This window comes from Argopecten irradians, chromosome 12 (assembly GCF_041381155.1).
Source record: "Argopecten irradians isolate NY chromosome 12, Ai_NY, whole genome shotgun sequence".
NCBI classification, from domain to species: domain Eukaryota; kingdom Metazoa; phylum Mollusca; class Bivalvia; order Pectinida; family Pectinidae; genus Argopecten; species Argopecten irradians.
In genome coordinates this window covers 3,060,128-3,075,561 of record NC_091145.1, presented here as the reverse complement: position 1 = coordinate 3,075,561, position 15,434 = coordinate 3,060,128, and the positions used below count along the sequence as shown (strand labels likewise).

The 15,434-nt window shown below is 34.8% G+C and overlaps 3 protein-coding genes across 3 annotated transcripts in view; 2 read left to right on the top strand and 1 right to left on the bottom strand.

The window, feature by feature from the left end:
* Positions 1 to 463: 463 nt before the first annotated feature.
* Positions 464 to 2,625, top strand: LOC138336154 (uncharacterized). The gene is made up of 3 exons (XM_069285487.1): positions 464 to 754; positions 1,664 to 1,846; positions 2,004 to 2,625. The coding sequence occupies exons 1-3, from the start codon at positions 599 to 601 to the stop codon at positions 2,229 to 2,231; spliced, it is 567 nt and encodes a 188-aa protein (XP_069141588.1). The 5' UTR covers positions 464 to 598; the 3' UTR covers positions 2,232 to 2,625.
* A 5,388-nt stretch (positions 2,626 to 8,013) lies between these two features.
* On the top strand, positions 8,014 to 12,007 carry LOC138336849 (UBX domain-containing protein 7-like). Its single transcript, XM_069286442.1, has 4 exons — positions 8,014 to 8,147; positions 10,297 to 10,489; positions 11,146 to 11,210; positions 11,889 to 12,007. The coding sequence occupies exons 1-4, from the start codon at positions 8,081 to 8,083 to the stop codon at positions 11,990 to 11,992; spliced, it is 429 nt and encodes a 142-aa protein (XP_069142543.1). The 5' UTR covers positions 8,014 to 8,080; the 3' UTR covers positions 11,993 to 12,007.
* A 2,339-nt stretch (positions 12,008 to 14,346) lies between these two features.
* LOC138336549 (uncharacterized) overlaps positions 14,347 to 15,434 on the bottom strand; it is a 30,047-nt gene continuing 28,959 nt past the window's right edge. Inside the window, exon 16 of the mRNA XM_069286063.1 lies at positions 14,347 to 15,151. Coding sequence (XP_069142164.1) covers positions 14,347 to 15,151 — 805 coding nt within the window. The remainder of the gene's footprint in view (positions 15,152 to 15,434) is intronic.

Genomic DNA, 15,434 nt, shown 5'->3' with positions numbered 1-15,434 from the left:
AAGGACTTTGACCAAAACAGCATCGACTCAACCGCGCCGTTTTTTCCTCATTACAGTTATAACTGAGAAGGTCAATAATGTCTCACTGTGGTAAATAAGTTACGAAATGGCACACGCGCATAATTTAGAAAATTCCCATTAGAATATGCCAAAATTAATCCCCAGTCTGCGAGAAGCAGCTACACACGTGTGTGCAAAATTGGAAAAGATTGTGCGCATGCTCATTGAAGCTACTTTACGCTTTTTTTGATGTCGTTATACTGATAAATTTACCTTGACGTTTTATTTTAATGCAATAGATGTGTAAAATAACAATTATTCAAGCATGGATAATGATATTACCATTAGAAATTGTAATATAATGTGATTTTATATGTCCATTGTCGTAATATATCGGATGGAAGAAAACATTGTATTCATCAGGTTCAACTGTTTGCGACATCATTAGTTAGGCTATAAAATTTCCCATTCGGAATTCCTCGGATGCTATATAATTGTTTTGTAATAATTATCAAAGAATGTTTCATAAGCAACGGCTGCATTAGACAAATTGACGATATAGACTGCGAATCTGTGTTTTGCGTTTTTAATTTGGAAAATGGCTTCTTTAGTAGCCAGTATGTTAAAACGTCCATCTTTGGCTAAGCTGATTATTCCAACGGGGCGAGTGGTAGGAGGAAACCCTGTGTTGCCATTTCCACTGGCCGACCAACAAAAACGACGATCGTCTGATTTTGTGAAACCGAACCACAAGGTATTCATTATATTCAGGCGCGCCATAGTTTACTCCATGTTTACTCCTTACATGTACATTTGTCAGATATATTAGTTATGCAGCTAATTAGGGTGACCGGGTGGTGTAGTGGTTAAGCCATTCGCCTTTCACCTAGCCGGCCGGGGTTCGATCCCTGGCACGGACGTGAAAAGGTCAGGGGTCACCTGCCCGATTACGTGGGTTTTCTCCGGGCACCCCGGTTTCCTCCCACACTAAGACCCTTCGCGCGCTTACATCCGGGCCATCGAGAGTGATTTACATAAGTTGTATAACTTGTTTCTCAATCGATGTAAAATAAATAAAGTTAATATTTATAGCAAATTTGACATTCCATCGTGGGTTACGTCCCCTTGGAAGCACCGTGCTTTAAATTAATTTTTTTTCTAAACTTCTATCACTGTATGTGGGACTTTGCGACCAGATGCACACATTTTGAGATTTGTTGTGATTGTGTTTTACTAAAGAAAAAAAAAGAAAAGAAAAACAGAAGAAATGGTATAAGCACAGAGGGAGCTTGGCTCACTATATTAAGGGTATCCATACTATATATTATTGTCAGAACGTCAAGCTACTGTGATATAAGACTGCGAGGAGAATTAGGGCAGGGATAATTTTGGTTGAGTAAATGCATGGGTCATATTCTAAATTTTGACAATTATCGAGGGACCAAGCCCATGCACATTTGTAATTTCCATAATCTAAGAGATCATTTTAGAAAAGTAGGGGCCAATATTGCCACAGGACTCCCTCCTAAATAGTCCCTATTTGGATTTTATTTTGAATCCATGAAGAGTTGCATGGTAAAACTACAAATGTAGAAATGTCTTCCTAGTACAAATACTTTTTCTGCAGATAATATAATTGTGGTTTATATGTACCGTTTTGTAGGTGCTGTTTGATGGGAAGTGTCCACTATGTGTCAAGGAGATCACACTTCTACAAAAGTTTAACACAGGATCTAAAGTGGAGTTTGTAGATATTACTAAAGGCAAATACAACCCCGACCATCACCAGGGAATACAGTACGAGGAGGCGATGGGGGCGTTACATGTCATAGCACCAGATCAAAAGGTATTCAAACTTTGATTTCTACCTGTTTATAGGCCATCTACCTTTCAGGAGGGAGACATTGTGTCGACAAACGGCGATGTCATTTTTACTTTACAAACGGAGATGCTCTTTACAATAAAGATTGAATTGATTAACCACCGTCTGTCTTTTATTTCAGTTGTTCGTTGGGATGGACGGAACACGAGAGCTGTATCGAGCATTGGGTTTAGGATGGATGGTAGCATTTACAGAACTTCCGGTCATTAATGGAATCGCAGACAAGGCTTACCGCTGGTTTGCTCTGAACAGGTTTTGGCTGACCGGCAGACTGGAGGAGGAAAGCAAGGACAAGGACTGTGACTCTGGCAGGTGTAATATCCCAAATAATGCTCAGCGGAAAAAGTGACGACTGGCTTATATACTAAGATATTATCTAAGTGATATTAATTGATAAAACATTTCTACTCTTGTTTACCATGTGACCAACACATGTGGTAGAATGAATGTAAATTAATGCCGTGCTTTTTGTCTCCAAATTATTGCTTTTACCGTGAATAAATTAAACTTTCATTTTTACGTTTTGATTGAAGCCAGCTGATCTCTAGAAGAGTAGCAGTAAGATAAAAATCACCACCATTTATAAGAATCCTGAATTTTTTTATTATTCAATTATGTCTTGTACTGCATCAAACTTTTGATTAAATTATGAACATAATTCTGCAACTATTTAGATGTGAAAAAATGAGTTTACCTTTATTGTTTCATAGACATTCTTGTATTGAAATGAATATTAATAGAGAATATATACAAGATATGAAATACTCAGAAATTGATTTATGACATTGCCTTAGTTGTTAGGTGAGTGGTATATAATATGAAATCGATTTTTTATTAGCAAGTTTCATAGATATCTCGAGTTTCATAGTATCTTAGAAGAGGCGAAATAATGCTCGAATGGGGCGTTGATGTGCCGAGACAATCGTGCGAAGTCAAATTTTGATTATGACGTCATTATTTTCTGTGACGTCATAATAATGTTATTGCTCGTGTGTCTTACGCCCAGTTATATTTATGTGATAAAAGGATGCTGCGTGAAGATATTAACGTCATCAATCAGAATTTGATATGCATTTGAAGATTCATTTTGCATTTATGTATATATATGATTTTCTTTGCTATATTTGAATGTATATATTGTATATAATGCAATATATTAAAATCGTTGTTTTTGTTACTGTTGTTAAAATGTTTTAATAAAAAAATAAAACTATCATAAGACTTTCAGTCAATATGTACGGGATATTTTCATGTTCTGCAACTAAACGAATAGATAAACAACTTAGCTTTGTGGAAATAAAGAAAGTAAACCTCATTTGTTACTTTTGAATATTGAAATTTGGAAATATCAGAAAAGATGACGTAAGTTACGCCACACGGCACTATGCATATAAAAACGACTGATAAAAACAATACAAAATACTACACTATTCGCTACACATTCAAAAATTATTTGACCAAGGTAGACACTATCACAAAAGGAGAGAAGGGATCGACTTATGCATGGAATCCCACTTGCGTCAGTGTTGGAAATGAAGATTTGATCACAGGCGCTTGGCTCTACAGACATTTGTTCTTTATTTCCACAAAGCTAGGTTATTTTTCTATTAGATTTTTTAAAATAGGTTCGTTTTTTTCGACCGCCAAGTTCATAACCCTTAATACTATCGTATACATACGTATATGTATACTGTTGGTTAAAAAATCATGCCGGGTTCCTGTTAGTATGAACAAACATTATATTTCAATGATTGAATTTTGAGAATTTTAATAGATCCAATGGGCCTAAATTATACCAAGCTAAGGTTTTGGTGCAAGTGCTGAAATACTGTTATTCTAACAACCGACTTTGATTTCTAAGTTTTTATTGGATTATTTATATAGTTTTGTGATGGCCGTGGTAGGCCTAATCATTTTAAGAAGAAAATGTTTGTTTTGTTCAAATCAACGCTCCTAGTACATGCTGTAAACACTTGTAAACATATATATAGTGGCATGGTTGTTTGGTGACATTAATAAACTGAAATGTACATTTTTCATATTTTGCCAAAATTTACAAATAACACAACAAGCTTCGAGTCGACAGTAATATCTACACATGGAATATTTATTCACGTAAACCGGGTCAAAAAAAATCAAGTCAAGATATCGATACATTGCCTGTGTAGCACACACACTATTTATCAGCTTAAAGCCGCATAATCTGTATCTTGAAGGTCTGTTAATCAACAAAAGAAAATAATATGTTTACAATGTTTTAATTATGTCCAAGTAGGCCTAGGCCTACTGTACCAAATTGCGACTTTAAACATGGTCTAAAGATGCACTAATATACATTTAGAACTGTACTTACAGTTGGTAGTAGACTAAAGGTTACACATTGTGCACACGGTGTGAACTACGAGTGGACACGGAGTGCACGAGGTTTAGACTACAGGTAGACACGGAGTGCACGAGGTTTAGACTACAGGTAGACACGGAGTGCACAAGATTTAGACTACAGGTAGACACGGAGTGCACTACGTGTGAACACGGTGTCCACTACAGGTGGACATCGTGTCCAGGTAAAATGTCCACTACATCAAGACCACAGACAGACTAGATGATGATGTGCCACAGAGATATGAGAAAATATGTATTTATTCTGTAGTCTATATGGACTTTGACAGATAGAAATATTTATTGCGATCAGAAACATAATATTTATTGCAACATAAAATTGCCGTTAATTACTGGAAATCATTCGTACTGTAATGTTTATTTGAATAGATAAATATAAAGTAAAATGTATCAATATATATTATCATACAATTTAATTTATAAATAAGGACGTTTTTTAGAAGTTATAAAAGCAAATTAACTGCTTACGGTAAACCACGTACTGGTTATGTCTCATCAATGGATAGTTCAAGTCCGCATTTTCCCAGTAAAAACTATTTTTCTTAGCTAGTGATATGTAGGTTAAATATGAAATTCTTTTTCGAACGCATAAAGTGATGAACCTTGCATGGAGTAAGATTTTCAGTGTTAGCAAATCGTCGCCCAAGAGATTATTTTGATTTAAAAGGATATATTGATGGGCATAATAAAAGCAAGGACATCATGATCAACATAAACAAATTAAATTCTTCATAAAATGTTTAACTATGTATGTATCGAATATAGTTTTCTAAACGGCAAGGTGCGCGAAATAGTTTTAATCTTGTCAAATGTATAATACGTATACGTACATTTGCTACATAGAACCTGTCGCGTTGCAAAGCATTGGAAATATGTGAAATCGTCCATAGACGTTAAAAATCGGCATTCGAAATTACATTTTATTGTGTCAACTGATTGAGGAACCTGTAAGCACTGGCTTATATAAAGCAAAAATTTAGTATCGGGCATGTGGCTGCTCGTAAGAATCAACACTGTTCAAAGGACCGATCGCAAAAATGTAGGTCGCATGCCTGATAATAAATTAAACAGACAATCAAAATAAATCCAACTTCTACCCATTTAAACTGTAGGTTCATAGTTGTTGATTAGATTCTGAATTTGTCACAATTATTTTAATTCTAGAAACTCTGATATGTCAGACTGACAAACAACGTTAAATGTCAGACGTTCAGTTTGACAATATCCTATTCTGACCTTCTTTACAATGTGTGATCCATACATGTATACATAGTATATTGTACACTTGAAATATGCCTGCTCGAAAGGTAGACCCCTAGGCTAGGACTGCAGTTGCCATGGTCACTTGGACTTCATACTGTTCCATCAACCACACGGATATGATAATCTAAATTACCTAACAATGGTCAGAGTGGGGCCAGGGGCCTGGGGCCTTCTTTGGGCACCCTTCAATATGTTCAGTCAAGTGTATCTCAGACTAACAACACCTGTATACATGAAGTACCTTATCCCAACCCCAGGAGGTCCATTTATAGCATGCTGTACTTGGGTGGCAGCCTCTCTACATATACATTGTACTCATCACACAAATACGAACAGTTATACAACAATAGTAGTCAATAGGGATATGTATTTTAACTGGTAGTGCATTTTAATTTATTTGATAATGAAGCTTTATATATTAAAATAAAAAAATAATCAAAATACCAAGTGTATAATTAACTAAAACATTTATTTCAAAATTATTGGAAAATCATATTTCATCCAATATCTTTTCATTAATTTATTTTTTTTACACTGGCTTTTTACATATATCAGAAACCTGATTATCATGACTATGTATATAAAATACCATATTACAATGTTGAATAAGTACCTAATCTAAATTAATTTTGATTATAATATATACATGTATTATTTGTAAATTCAAGGTTGTGACAGACATGCTTGATTTACGCATTGTACAGCTCCCGTCAGCTCCACTTCACGGCTGATCCCAATCTAACCTCCCCCCACCTCCCCGGGAAATGGTGTACATGTTAACCAAGGCTCTACAACAAACATGTACATGTATCTAATAAGAATGGTACTTTTGTGTTTCAAACTCACAAACCTATATGATTTTTAAAAGGTAAAGTGTATTTGTTTGTCTTAACAAACTTCCATTGAAACAATTCTAAAATCACATATTATATAAAGATACTGCCTCCATTCTCATAAAGCCGTGCAAACACAGAAGGCAACGATTTTGCCCTCTGGCCATCTATCGATGATCACCTTGAGGTACCTGTATAGCTGGATACTGTGGCTTACCTGTATGTTCGACAAGTTATAATTATCGGACCATGACGCAATATACGGTCAAGATAACTTGCGGTGTTAGGATCATAAACATATTGTGTTTACCGGTAATTAAGAATCAAAACAAGCTGAATTGGGTACTTGTAGGCAGACTATAGCTACGTCATAAAGTTTGAAGTGGATTTATTCTGCATAATCTTTTAAAGACGTTCAGTTTTTAATAAAGAATATGTAATTAAGCTATTTTTACGTACAATACTTTTAGAACTTAAAATAGCAAAGAAAAATATTATAAAAGTGTATATTTTATGAAAGACGATCTACAAGGGTGTCGCTAGAAAACCGATTGATAGGGACCAAATCTTTTTATTTAAAAGCTATGTATTACCCGGTATATACATGTATGATTGTATTATTAATGGCTTAAATCATAAAAGAAAAAGTGTCTCAAAAGGCACAATAGGACTGGTTTTTTTGCCGTAGCTGCAAGATTGTAGCTCAAAAGACTTTTAGACAGAAAATGGTGTCGTCTTAGTAGGCCGGGTACGTATATTTTAGATAGTTTTTGCCGCAATTCAAAGTTGTTTTTGACTTGTATTTACTATTTCATGTAAATGATATATATATATATTTAATGCAATTTACTCATAAAACATTGACTTTTGAAAACGTAATGTAGACAATTTATGATATGAAATGGAAACTACTGATATAAAATTAAATAAACATATACTTAATTGAATACAAATTAATCTTTATTACTTTTGCAGTGAAAAGGTTTTATTCATGTATACTAAAAAAAATATCGTATTATATAGTTATATATACTGTACATTAAATTGTAGATGTCGTAATTTTAAAAAAAGAAACACTAAAAAATTATAATTATGTATTTTTTCAAATTGGAGAACGTATTCTTCCCCGATCCCTAACTATAACACATCACCTTGTCTGTCTAGGTCTGAATGTACCTGGACACCATGTCCACCTGTAGTGGACACCGTGTTCACACGTAGTGCACTCCGTGTCTACCTGTAGTCTAAATCTTGTACACTCCGTGTCTACCTGTAGTCTAAATCTTGTGCACTCCGTGTCTACTTGTAGTCTTAATCTTGTGCACTCCGTGTCTACCTGTAGTCTAAACGTAGTGCACTCCGTGTCTACCTGTAGTCTAAACCTCGTGCACTCCGTGTGCACAAGGGTGTAACCTTTAGTCTACTACCAACTGTATGTCCGGTGGTAGGGCAATGCTTTTTTGCATGGTCCAACTTTGTGTAACTTGACCAAACAGATTCTATCAGAAACATACATATGTATGTGTTTCTGATTTTATGGAAATTCACTGTTACAAGGGAAATAACTCAGATATAGCAGAAAATGAATCGAAAAGTGTAAATTCATGGCGTTTGGGATTTATGCGTCGTATATCTTTTGCGTTACGCTGTTGGAGCTCTTTGTTATTGGAGATAGGAAACTTCGATATAGCGCGAAGGAAGAATGGCTTCCAAGAAGGCCGCGTCGAAGTGGACGGCGGCAGAAGTTGAGCAGTTTTGCTCAATTACAGGTCTTATATCTAATCAAACCTTGTGATTTTATGTTTGTAACGCGATCCTTCTAACTGATATGTCATACACTCCACAATATTGACAGATTTTCTTTAGATGTAGATGAAATAAACAACGGAAGCTAAATATATTTCGCAGATTTGAGATTTAGCATTTCAGATCTTGGTAACTTAATTAGATGATTGATCTGTTTTAAATAAATGAATAAAGACACACCCACTGCATACTAGAACAGTATGCTATTTGAAATTATGCTATTACTTGCACAGAAACATTACGTGTCCGTATTAGTGTATGATTGATCAGAAACAATATGTTTTAAATCGATGTTGATCCGTGTGTGATGTGTTTGTTCAGTTACAATTTTTACTGTGATGTTGATACGGATCTCAGACGTAAATTGTTGATCTAAAGACTTTAGATCATGGATGTAAATTATGGGGCCATAATTATCTGATTATATAGTCATCATAATGATCTGCATGGAGATTCATACAAAATGATTTTGTTGCATGCGTGTGATCATATTGTAAACTACTCCAACAATGTTAGGGATATTACATTACGAGACACCTTTGAAACATTACATCATGTCGACAGTCATGTAATGTCCGATAAAAAGTTGGCTAAGCACAGGCAACTCTCATCATGCATGTTATGGGAGTAATTATAGACAGGTTAGGGAAAACCACTAACTTGCGTACATATTATATGAAAACTAAAGTAATATACCCAAATCTGAGTATAGATTTGTTACTAAAAATAGATAAAATTGATTTAAAGATGCCCCACCGCTGACAAATGGTATTTTTTCTTTATCAAAAACAGTAGTGAACGACATAAGTATTTTTTCTTCATCATTACCAATGGAAAAGTTTGAGCTTCTAATTTTACTTCAAAAATATATATATTGAAAATAATTGATTGTGACCCTAAAATTTCCTTGGTGCTATGTAATATATGGAATCATAAATTTTTATACATAGAGATTGACATCCTCAATACTCCAGGGATTCTGATCACTTACGATCTCTACACACCTGGACTATCAAAATACAGCTGATATTTTAAGACACTGACCATGTATTCACTTTATATCATTATATAATATGAGTTTTGAAAGCATGAAAATTGCCAATTTTACCTGTTTTTTCGAAAATCGGACATTTAAAACGGGAAGTACATTTTGTTTTATTAGTATATAAGTTAAAATATTAGTTTTTCTTTCCAAAATCATACTGTTACCATTTGAAAATACAAGAACTGAACTTTTGTAACATATCCAAGTTATTCTCCTGTATTTAACTATTTAAGAGTTTATATAAAAACTCATGCACATACAGATCGAGGTACATCTGCCGATCGTAAAAATGATGCAGTTGGCAATCTCTTTAATTTATGTTTCTGATGGAATGAAGTACTTATTGCACATGCACCAAAGCAAAATAAATTATTTTATATTATTTTTTGTGTTAGTTTAAGACATATATATCAGACTTTATATATATACATGATTAAAAACCAATTATTTTTCAAGTGATGAGTATCGGTCATTCTCTGTCGGTGGTATACTAGCATCTTTATAATTAACTTCTCCTAAATATTTTCACATATCCCATTTATTTAACTATATGAAACATAATACACATGCAAAATTTACATTTATTTGCATGTTTAAAAGTATTGAAAATAGCTGCAATAGTTTGAGAAAAGTTGCACTAAGTTTCTAAGTAACAAACAGTTCTGTTGCACAAATTCTTGTAAATAATTGTACTTTATCTTGGCATATATATATTATTGCAATTTTTTGAAAAGTATAGCAAAAGTTTAGATTTTAGCGGTTTAGGCTATTTTTAGTAACACATCCATACTCCAATCGGGCTATAAGAGGCTAGTTTCGTACAATACACAAGTTGGTGGTTTTCGCCGACCTGGTAAATGATAAAGCACAACAAAAAATGTGGGCATATACAAACGTACATATACAAGTGTAACAAAGACCAGCCCATGTCAAAAAATATGATGGCAATACCAAAGCTGTTCTCAAACTATAATATATATATGCAAATACGGAGTATGTGATTTGATATCCAAATTCTCTTGTCAACATTATGCAGCAATTATATCAACTCTGTTTGCTTGGTAAAGGTGCTGATGAGAATGTGGCAGAGCAAATGTTGGAGGCTTGTAATGGAAACATTCAGCTTGCCATTGAAATGCACATGGATGGTGGAGAGGTGTGTCATAGTGGGCCTCAACCGTCTGGGTCCTCAGCTGGGGCGAGGGGATCTGGAGCCAGGGCCACTTCTTCAAAGATGGCCGCCGACCCAGGGGAAGAGGAGTAAGTGGTATAAAAGGAAATTTGAATAGTACAATACTGATTGAAATATTGATAAATTAAAGAATGAAGAAAATTAAAGATGCTCCATCGCTGACTAGTGGTATTTTTTAACTATCAAAAACAGGAGCAGACGACTAAGTATTTTTCTTCAGTTACAAAAGTTACTAAATCTACACCATTACCACCATTGAAAAGTTTGAGCTTCTAGTTTGACTTCAAGTTAAAATTACAAAAAAAAATTAATTGCATCCCTAAAAAAATTCTGTGGCACTATATCTTATATGGAATTAAGTACTGATTGCTCATGCACCAAAAGCAAAATGAATGATCTTATATTATTTTTTGTGTTAATAAGACAAATATATTCACACGATTAAACACCAATTATTGTTCAAGTGATGAATATCATTTATGCTCTGTCGGCGGTTGAGCATCTTTAAGTTAATATGTATAATTGGAAATGTATGGTATGGTATTTTAGTAAGAGACTGGTCACAGTAGTGACCACATGTTTGATGCTTGTGTCCTGTTAGTTTACATGATGGAACAATTCCTAATGAAATTTTTCTGTTTGTATTTTTGAAAAGTTAACTTAAATGGTTGTAGGTTGCTTTTGTGATTTCTTAGGTATATAATATTCATTTATTTAAAACTAGAGATGTGAGAGCTCCAATCCCCCAGAGGAATGAAACACTAGTGGAAGAAATGCCGGCTGGATTTGGTAAGTCTAATTTTGTTGATTCTATTGCCTTTCAGTACACTAAATAAACAAAGAGACTACTTCTCTTCTTGATATCTAATTATAGTCAGTATCTTCTAAATAGTAGTATATTTTATATATTTGCAGAAAAAAACTGTAGTTCATCACAATTCAACTAACTAGTGTGCAGTCATGCATTCATTAGTATCATTTATCTCTTGAATATATACACATAAATGGTTTGTTATAAACCAACTCTTTGTCGCGACAACTCAATTTTTGCAAAATCCGTTTCAAAACATTTTTGTAAAGATCAGCACTTGCAGATTTGAATAATGAAAAAAAGTGTCTGTTTTTCTCTATCGTAGAGTTCATACCCTTGATATTATAATACATATATAGATATATATACTGTTGGTTGGAAATTTGTGTCAAGTCCCTGTGGAAACAATGGAGATTTTAACCAATGTCAACAACTTCACCAACTAATAAATGTCAGAACATCAGACATCAGAAATTAATTCATTTAAAAATGTAGAAATAGGTAATGTGTTACAGCAGTTGTTTACCTCTTTAAAAGAAATGTTTAACTTTTTCCAAAAAGATTAAATAATAAAATTTATAATAGCATAAGATTGTTAGATTCGTATGTGATATGTAGTGTGCCGTGTGGTGAGAAGTGTGATCTGTACATTACAGGGCTGGCTCACTTCAGTGGCCAGGTGTCGGACGACGACCTAGGTTGGTTTGTCCCTCATCTTCTGCTTCTATGTCATGTTGGGCAGTTTGTGTTTCTATTATAAACAGATAATTTTACCATAGTGATGTGTTCCCAATAGAATCTGCATTCTTCATTTGCACAGCTTCATCCTTTAAATTGTCGTTGTGTAGTCGTTATTCCAAGAGAATGAATGCTTTCCTGATATCTATGTGTAGCTCTTTAGATAGAAATGTCCAATTTTGCATGCAAGTGGTAAAAGTCCCATAGATAATGATTAGTTCAATCCAGATATATCATCAAAGATTTCTGCTACAAGTTCCTGGAGTTATTGCCCTTTATTTGCTATGTATCACACATAATTTATTTCACAATTTTTCTGGACTTAAAATGTATTGTTTTTGGTTTTGGTAAATGAAATTTAGATACATGTACAAGATTTTATTAGGTCATCTGACCCGAAGGGTCAGGATGACCTATAGTCATCATGTTTCGTCCGTCCTCCATGCGTTAACTTAAATCCAAGATGGCCGCCACAGCCGCCATCTTGAAAACACATTTTGAATTCTTCTCAAGTTGTACCGGTGCGATTTGGCTGAAACTTGCATGAAATGATCCTGACATGGCCCGACAAAGTGTTGTTATTTTTCGGGTCGATCCCAAATCCAAGATGGCCGTCACAGCCGCCATCTTGAAAACACATTTTGAACTTCTTCTCAAGTTCTACCGGTGCTAATTGGCTGAAACTTGCATTAAATGGTCCTGACATGTTCCCCCCTGTTCCCGACAAAGTAAAGTGTTGTTATTTTTCGGGTCGATCCGAAATCCAAGATGGCCGCCACAGCCGCCATCTTGAAAACACATTTTGAACTTCTTCTCAAGTTCTACTGGTGGGATTTGGCTGAAACTGGCATGAAATGATCCTGACATGGTCCCGACAAAGTATTGTTACATCTCTGGTTGATCCCAAATCGAAGATGATCGAAGATCAAAGAAATTGAAAATGATCCTGATATGATCCTGACAAAGTGACACCATATATAATTAATTTTACTATTGTCAAGGTAGTCAGATGACCGTTAAGGCCCTTTGGGCCTCTTGTTTTCAAATTTTGTAAGTGATTTTCAAAGAGAAATAGATCATGATCCCCTTTAACTATGTATTTAGATTTACTTATTAGTTAGATATGATTTCGGTCAAAGTTAAGCTTGATTCAATGAAGAAAAGGAAGTTCATGTCCATTTTAATGATAATAAAACCTGAGCCCAGTTTGTGTATTGTATACTGATAAATAATTTTTGCAGAAACTCATCAAATATTGATAGATTTTGCTCCTGTTTGAAGCACTGCTGTATATAATCTTGCTTTTACTGGCAGTATACACAGAACCTTTCTGCTTACATTAGAAAGCCTAGCATGATCTGAAGGTGTTTTGTGGTAGTTAGGTGGTGCTGTGTATCTATAGTATTTACATGTATATTTTGTCTTCTTTAACAACAAACCTGAATTTTTTGAAACACATTATACTGAAGTCTATGATTTATAGTCATACAAATACTTATTATAGTCAATGTACTTGTCCAGGGCTCGACATTAACTCTTTTTAGAACTGGCAAGTGACCACAAAAAACCTTCTTTCCAACTGGAAATTTGACGAGCCCAATAAAATTTAGTGAAAAATGATATAATTTCTCTATTTTTATGATTAATTTATCATTCCTTTTGATTTTCTTAATTTTTGTGTTTTCTATGAGCATATTGATACACTGTAGTAAATAGCAACTTTACAGTTTATAAAAAAAAATGTACATGTCCTGTTAAGGAAAATAGTTCCTTCAGTTCAGTTGGCCTAGTGATAATTATCAGGAACCTTCGCGACCTAAGAACTCCCCTGACACTACTTATCTTCTTTGATATATCTTATTCTTCATCCATACAGTATCAGTGATTCTCTAGGAGATAAACAGGTGTCTTAGCTAGCAATACTCTTCACGTAAACACACTGTGAAATAATGAAAGATCAATTAATGAGCAGACTATAGGTTGCGTGAACCCGGCACGTCGAATAGAACATCAAAATTTCTTGATTTTCAATCAAAAGCTGGTCATGTATAATTAATCTTGCACATAATGATAAACTTTTGATTGCCACCATTGCTATTCCTTTGCTTTTGAGCTTCCATTTGTTATCAAAGAGCCAATATCAATCTCTTTGTCATACTTTACTGTCAAATTTTATTGTGACTGTGTCATCAAAACACTTGAACTATCACATTGTGTACACTACATGGGTGTACAAACATCTGTTTGACCATGACTAATTACACCGATAAATCTGTGGAGACAGCTTCGTAGCTCAGATTTTGTTCATTGGTCCCTAATCTTATTTTAATGACTGTGATATACCTCTACATCAGCCCAAACAAGTATCAATGGCACTTAAATATCCACCTGCCCAGTCAGACAAGTCACAGATATAACTGACCTGCCCGACAGGTCTGACCTGCGCGCCCTGGGCAGTCGGGCAATGGTTAATGGTGTTGATATTTTTCTGTCGTCGCTATGGCGACGGTCGTTGCTCATCCGTCTTTCGTCGCTATGGCGACGGTCGTTACTACCTCTTCTGTCGTTGCTAGGTCGCCTGTTGTCTTGCTGCATGTTTCCATTTTTGTACTTTTGAACGTTACCATTGTTTTTGTATCTTTCGTTTTTGATATTATTTTTGTTGATGGCGTTACTATGGGTAACGTGTGATTTGTCCGTATTATTACTATCAACGTAACTTCCGTTCATGCGGTTGTCATGGTATCCCTTCGAAGTGTTGGACTCGACCATGGATTTAATGGGACCCCTCCTTCTTTTGAATTTTCCAGTTTTTATGAGAAGTACCCACGCTGATCTGACTTCCGTATTGAAAAGACACCGAAATACAAAAATCAGAAATCCTTGGAGGGAGTTGAGGATGGTGAAGAGATAGTAAAAGACAATTTTTGACTCCTCTATGGCGACTGGACCGAATACCCACGTGATACCTAATAGTACCATCACCGTGAACGCACCACGCACCTGAGCTGGAGTCACCTTTTCATTCTTCTCTCCAGCGGGACTATGACCTTTGAACTTTGGTTTCATGATAACACGTGCTACCAAGGTGAATATTATGGTGTTGATGACGAGGATACAACAGGCGGGACCGAGTAATGCGATGTAGAAAGCCAGGGTATTTGACTGTGAGATGAAGCAACTGTAAAAGAAATGTACAATGCAAGTCATAGGGTAATGTAAAGAAATATAATCTGTTCTACTCTTCATTTATTTGGATAACTAATGTTAGGCATACAGAAGTATTTTGCCATATCAATAAGCAATGTCGTTATTGGCATAAGCAACATAACATTAAAATCCATTTAACCATTCATCAGAAAAAAACAGTCACAAACATATCTGTTCTTTCTTTCCTACAAAAAAAGAAAGATGAATTATTTTCTTCCCCTAGAGAAGCATCCTATTGTAAATTAATAAAACAA